Source organism: Biomphalaria glabrata, chromosome 14 (genome assembly GCF_947242115.1).
Source record: "Biomphalaria glabrata chromosome 14, xgBioGlab47.1, whole genome shotgun sequence".
NCBI classification, from domain to species: domain Eukaryota; kingdom Metazoa; phylum Mollusca; class Gastropoda; family Planorbidae; genus Biomphalaria; species Biomphalaria glabrata.
The window spans coordinates 27,090,944-27,098,285 of record NC_074724.1 but is presented as its reverse complement, the minus strand read 5'-3'; the positions used below and the strand labels follow the sequence as shown (position 1 = coordinate 27,098,285).

The window sequence follows — 7,342 nt, the reverse complement described above, 5'->3', positions numbered from 1 at the left end:
AAAGTAATATAAAGTCAAGGAGGGGAGTAACTGGGCGGGAGGCGCCCCTGAAAACTACAAGTGTGGGAGGCAAGGAGAAGAAGCCATACACTGGACTGCAATCACCACTGACTTGGGCAGCTGGTGGGCTCAATGACCACTTGACCATTCAGACTTTCCAAATCCTGCACGCTCTCGGGTTGTATTCAACTGCTACTTTGACACCTTCAGTACAAGTGTAACGTTGTGTGTGTGTGTGTGTGTGTGTGTGTGTGTTTGTAATGTGTAATTGTGTCGGGCATGTTAGGACGAGTGGGTATGTGTAGGAGTCTTAGTGCAGCTATTTTTCAGTCCATTTGTAACATTAGTGGGTGATAACTTCATGAGAAAAAAAGGGGGACAACTAACGATTCATTTCAATGAGTACCAGTTGATTACTAACATCAAGTCACAAAACTCAAAATGGCAACGCAGCACATCTTTTATGTTGTGACATAGCTCAGTGCCTCAAGTTCGATCTTTTTTTGTTGACATATTTGGGGGAGGGGCATGGGGAGGTTTCCATGGAGCTTTTAGGTGCTCAGCAGATTAAATTCAGCTCCTTTATATGCCACTCAACCACCCATTTAATATTAATTGGGTCAAACGATAAACAATAACAATATCCTAATACAAGGGACACTTAAAAGCCACAGTATATAGAACCAAGAGACATTTAAGAGACATTAAAAGCTATAGTATGTAGAACTAAGAGACTAAAAATGCAAAATACCTAGGTGTTATAATAAATGAAAAACTGTCATGGAATCCCCATATTGATGAAAATATTAAAAAATCAAACAAAGCATTAGGGTTTATTAAAAAACATTTCTATAAATCAAATAAGAACATAAAATTAAAATGTTATTTATCCTCGGTTAGGCCAATAATAGAATATGCATCCTCTGTTTGGGACCCCTCAACTCAAGAAAACATTAAGAAACTGGAACAGACACAAAATAGAGCAGTGCGATTCATAACAAACGAATATTCACATTTGACTAGAGTAACACCTTTAGTAAATTTAGAAAGTCTTCAGGATAGAAGACTCAAAAGTAAAGTAGCAATTATACAGAAAAAACTGAACCATAATCTTCAAATACAAAAACTAAACCTAATAAAATACTCAGAAAGACACAAAGATAAAGGCACATTCCTAGTCCCATATGCTAGGACAAATTTGTACAAATGCTCTTACTTCCCTAGTGCTATTAAAGCATGGAATGGGTTGCCTGAGCTAGCCAGGAAAACCAGTGACTTAGCAGAATTTAGGTCATTGGTTAATATGCATGACTAAATGCATGATGCTTAGGACGTAATCATCTTCTTTTTTTGAAGTAACGTCTGTATTATATAAGATAAGACATTAAAAGCTATTATAGTATGTAGAACTAAGAGAAATCTATTAAAGTATGTAGAATTAAGAGACATCCTAATCCAATGGGCAATAAATGATCTTTTAATATTAGTTAACAAAGTAAAGCTGAATTAAGGAACAGAGCAAAAGCATGAATATATCAATTTGTCTTAAAATGGTACAATAAATAAATTGAATTTAATTAGAAATCTAAATCAGAAAGACCAAATCTTGTTTATATTAAGCAACCAAATATTGCAACTAAAAAAAAAAAAAAAAAATTACAACTATATCTCTAAATAATGTAGAAGATATATTTTCCTTATTCCATATCAAAACAAAAATAATTAATTGACTAATTGGTAAATTTTGTAATTTATTCATTTTTTGTTAGGTACAATATATGATTGTTTAAAGTTTCAACTTGATCCGAGAATTGGTTTGGGAGAAATAACGAGCACAAATATCTATGGTGGCCAAACATTACATAGTTAGCCATAACTGTGAATACTGATGGATTAATAAAATGGTATCAAACAAAATAATTAATTACCAGAAATTAATTGACTGATTGGTTAAATTTTTTTTATTGATTCATTTATTGTCTAGCCAATGAATAATTCGACAAAGTTTCAACTTGATCTGAGAATGGGTGTGGGAGAAACAACATTTATAAACTTATTACCACATAGACAGACGGAGTTGATATAAGCTTTGTAAAGAATATAAGTGAGGGACAAACTAAAATATAAAAAAATATCCCCAAATACAACACATTTTAGTTAAAATCTCTGAAGGGACATAATTAAGAAATATTAAGAAATATATATGCGAATGAGGAAGGCAGAGCAATTATTATTAATTCTGTGGGATGAATATTCAAAATAATTGAATATGAATCAAATAATGACTGGTATTCAAATTTGATTCAAATCAAATTTAGCATTTGGAATACAGATGTTATTCCTGAAAATGTTTTGCCATCCATCCATCTGCATTACTTTAACAATTTTCAAACCAATTAACAATCTTGACGAGTATGCTGATTGCCTCGAGTCATCTTTACACCTCACTCATTTAAAGATAAATGATATTCCTCCAAGAGTCCTAAAGTATATGTCCGAAAAATTGCAAAATATAACATTTCATGATTTTTCAAGAGGCAGCACATGAGAATTTATAAAGTATAAAGTATTCATAATTCTGTCTTTAACTTACTGCGAGACGATTCATTACATATGAATGAAGATGAATGCCCTGGCATAAGAAAAATTGAAACTATCTAGTGATTTCTCAACTATACACTCAACTCCAGAGGCCCATAATTTTTAGGACATAACAAGTTTAGATTTTCAAAGCCCACTGGGTCATTTCCTTAAAGGGAAAGCTGTCTGATATATGGTATACACTTTGGACTTTTGTCACAATAGTCACACTGTTAAAAACCTCCCTAAGTTGAATTGTACAAGGACATAATATTCTTCATTTTTGAAGATATATCCAACATGAATAAAACTTACAATCATATTTTTTTTCTAAAGCAAGAAAAAATAAAAGTGAACTAACCGCTTTAGTTTTGCTCTTGTAACCTTTTCCCTGTAGATGGCGCTCCCAATCCTCAATTTTTTCTTGCCTCTTTTTTTCTTCTTTCTACAAATAAAAAAGAAAACATGAAAATAGAAACAAATTAATACAGCATAATGGAACTACCTATGTGCACAATAATTTAAGTTAAACAAAAACTATATTTGTGTTTCAACAGTGCTCACAATTTTGAGTTGCTCTGCAAAGACCTTGGCCTGTTCGTCAAGCTCAGCTTGCATCTTCTGTCTGGCTTTTTCCATTGCCTCTAATCTACTTTGTGCAACTCCAACATCTGGAAAAAAACATAATTTAAAAAAAAAAATATATTTTTTTTAGTAAAGCTGTAAGGTTTTTGGTTAACTTTATATTTTTTTAGCTTCTTTTGATGAAGTTGTACATTTTTTTAAAGCATGAATAATGTAAAATATAGTGAACTATTTTCAGTTGTTTTTTTTTATATTACTTGTATCTGGTAACAAGAAAGAATTATATATTTATAAGGGTTATTGTGATAGATGTTGGGTTATGGAAGAGGCTATATAACTTACATTCCAATTCTATGAAAGCATGCATATACTGGGTCCAAAGGATGCCTTTTTAACCATATAATCTTCATTACAGATTAGGGTAATTATGTAAATGACTGGATGTTATCACCATTCATTATGTCATGAAATAAAAATAATATTTTTGTCCATGTATAACTAAGATTTGGTATAAAAAAAAATTGATTAATTTATTACTCATTTCTACTATACTATTGAAATTCGTTCACTTCTTGATTTTTTTTTTGCTAGCTAAGGAATAAACACTCAGACCATATGTAAAGAGTACAGTCATGTTATTATGTATAAATTTATAGGCCAGAGAAATCCATGATAAAGAGTATTTTTAGTTTTAAAAAAATCTGAACTTTTTTTTTTGAGTCCTACTTTTTTTTTTACTAAGTTGGCAGCCGTAATGCATGAAACTAAGTGTATTTTAAGTAAATAAAAAAAAAACAACAAGAGTTGAAGCTTCAAAAGTCAGTAAACATGCTAGCAGTCAGGGGCAAGGGAGGAGGGAAACAAATACTAGGCATCCAAGCAGGTTTGAATCATGCTGGAGCGTGGGATTTTTTTACTTTGAATTTTAAATAGTCCAGTTTATTTACGATTTTCTGGATGATGGTGCAAGTAAAGCTTCTGGGTCATGTGCCAACAATATGACATCACCAAGCTCTGGCCACCCAGACACAGTAGAAATATAAAGAAATTCTTCATGGTGCGAGGCTTTGGGCTGCTTAGATCTAGGAGCAAAAGTGACTGAGTAACAATATCTCAAGTGTGAACAAAACCCAGAATTTGTCTCCATCAAGGAACCTTCAGACAGAAGCAGAGACAAAGATTATCTGCTTCACACCTGACATCCGAGACAAATCATTCTAAGAGGGCCATAAGGGTTTCATAGGGCATGACTTCTCAGGTAAGTAAACTGTACATTATTTTCCCTAAACAATTTCAGATGCCTCATTTTGTCCTTACATCCTAGAGAATGAGGAATGCATTTAACATAATATTCAATTTAGTTCAGATTGGCTGAACGCAATAAAAGCTTTAAATACCTAGTTTTTTGTAGGAATTTTCTTCCCGTCTTTGAGATGCTCTGTATAGCCATGGCTGGATTCGGGAGTACAAAAAATAAACTGCCGCTAATGCAATAACAATAAACCATCCATACAGCTGTAAGAACTCTGTCACTGCAAGCAGAAAAAAACAATTCTTAGCACTTTTAAATAAACAATGTATACAAACGTTGAATACTAACAAAATATTTAATTTCAATTATAAAATATCTAATAAGTAAGCTCCACTTTTCAATTAATTGAAATTTATATTGTAAATAAATCTAACAATTTCATCAAAGATGAACTAATTAAATAAACTCTTTCTCTCACTTTTCAATTAATTGAAATTTATATTGTAAATAAATCTAACAATTTCATCAAAGATGAACTAATTAAATAAACTCTTTCTCTCCTAATCAATGATACCCCATACTTCAACCTCTTCAACAATATTATTGTTGATGCTTAAAAAGTCAGTTTTGTTTTCTTTCCTCCCAAAATGTTTTGAATTACTTATAATTTAATCTTTGGAAAAAATACAGATTTTTTTTTTCAATTTCAATGTGTTTTTACCAAAAATGATGTTTTTAGAGTGGAAGGCTCTATTTTTCTATATTAATTTTTCATGTGGTGTTGAAATGGGATAATGATGTCAAGACAATTAATTTAAATGTTTTAGCTGTGGCATTTCACGTCTCAAGAGACAATGTTTTCCCTTTGCAACTTCTTGTGTGACTAAAGAGGCCAATCCTTGATACACAGCTGCGGTCACAGGTTGGGCATATGTAATCACCAGGTGCCATTGCTTTTTCACCCTTCTTTCTACTACTATTGTGTATGACATCTGTAATCTGGGACCCTTCCTTTATATGCTCGCTCTCCATCATGTGGATCTATCCAGTGCCACTTTTTCACAGCTGGTAGTGTTGATATTGAAGAGCTTTGTCGCATTTGCATACATCCGTATACCGTAAAAGTGGGTGACCAGTGGCTCTCCCGCCTTCTGTTAGATCACCATACTCCATACAGAATTCTTGTGTTTTATATATATATATGTCATTTATTAAGTTTTGTGAAAATATGAATAACTTTCATAAAAAAATACTTTTAGTTCAATTTGGATAATAAAATATTGCCTAAATTGGCCTAAATCTAGTTCTAAAGAGACTTGTCCACAGTTGGTAAGTTTTTATTTTAAAATTTGATTATCCAAACTTTTATTTTGGTCTTATAAATTTGTTTTATCTAAAAAGGGCCTGCATTCTAAGTTAAGTAGTAGATAAGTAGATCTAGATTCTAGAATTAGAATATATAATAATATACTTTTACTAGATCTAGTGTTGCACTGTTACTGTAGTATACTTAATAATAGAGTCCTTATCTATAGAATTATACTATTATAGTTATACTTTATAGTATTAATATAGATCTATAATATATTAGATCTATATAATATAAATATATAGTCACTTATACTTATAGTGTCTTGATAATGATCTATTTCTAAGTCAATCTAAGACTTATTATATTTATATAGAATCATCATTATTAATTATTTAAATAAATAAATAAATAAATAAATAAATAGTGTTGCACTGTTACTGTAGTATATTTAATAATAGAGTCCTTATCTATAGAATTATACTATTATAGTTATACTTTATAGTATTAATATAGATCTATAATATATTAGATCTATATAATATAAATATATAGTCACTTATACTTATAGTGTCTTGATAATGATCTATTTCTAAGTCAATCTAAGACTTATTATATTTATATAGAATCATCATTATTAATTATTTAAATTATCATAGACATATCTTATCTCTAGTTCTAGATAATAGATTAATCTAGATAAACTAGATTAGGTAAATTAGTTTTTAATTAGGTATAATCTATTTTTATCTATTCTACTAAAAGTAACAGAGTTTATTTAACAGACCATTACTAAATATAGCGCCGATAAAAGCTGGGTCTTTATTGTCTAAGACTGATTCATCGTTCTCGTCATCCATCCTTTTATTTCTAAAGCTGAATATTAGATCAAGTCTAGATTTCTATATTCTAAACAATGACAATGATGATTGGATGTTTCGTTGAGTCTATTTAGACTGTACTTTCGATTTCTAACGTCATCAATGGGATACTACCTCTTTATGTGAAGAGTCGCACAAACCTTCACTATGCACAGAACAAAACTTTTAAAATATAGGTCAGGATCAGAGAGCGATACATATTTTTTCTATACTGGACTAGAGCCAAGTTTTCTTCACAATGAGAAACGAAATGAAATTAGTTATTAAGGTTTTCAAATTATGCTATTCCCTATCGGAATTAGGCTTTAATTTTTTAAATATTTTTTTTTTCTAAATTTAAAGACATTTATATTTGTTTTTCCTTATTTATCACAATAAAGGACTACCTTTGTTATTTGTTTGAACAGATGATACCCAGAAACCAATCCTCTAAGATACTGTATCACATATAGGGGACGTATGCCAAGAAAGTCTTTTTTTAGTGAGCTAAAAGGTGGTCGACATAACAGAGGTGCCTCACAGAAATGCTTTAAAAACCAGCTTAGGTGCCAACTTGCCTTAACTGACATACAAGAGAGAACCTCGTTGCATGCGGCTTCAGAACGAGACAGCTGGAGGTCACTTACTTACCATTAAGACCAAAAATAAAATTCACTGCCGAGAACAGACGTAGACGGTGAAAAGATAATCTTAATCAACCACGGTGGACAATGGTTATGCTTGCCATGGATGTGG

The 7,342-nt window shown here is 31.2% G+C and overlaps 1 protein-coding gene across 1 annotated transcript in view; it reads right to left on the bottom strand.

The window, feature by feature from the left end:
* LOC106055161 (selenoprotein S-like) overlaps positions 1–7,342 on the bottom strand; it is a 150,693-nt gene that overhangs the window by 46,558 nt on the left and 96,793 nt on the right. Inside the window, exons 2-5 of the mRNA XM_056010171.1 lie at positions 6,514–6,626; positions 4,563–4,697; positions 3,145–3,251; positions 2,942–3,025 (exon numbers count right to left, since the gene is read on the bottom strand). Of these exons, the coding sequence (XP_055866146.1) occupies positions 2,942–3,025; positions 3,145–3,251; positions 4,563–4,697; positions 6,514–6,586 (399 nt within the window). The 5' untranslated portion in view covers positions 6,587–6,626. The remainder of the gene's footprint in view (positions 1–2,941; positions 3,026–3,144; positions 3,252–4,562; positions 4,698–6,513; positions 6,627–7,342) is intronic.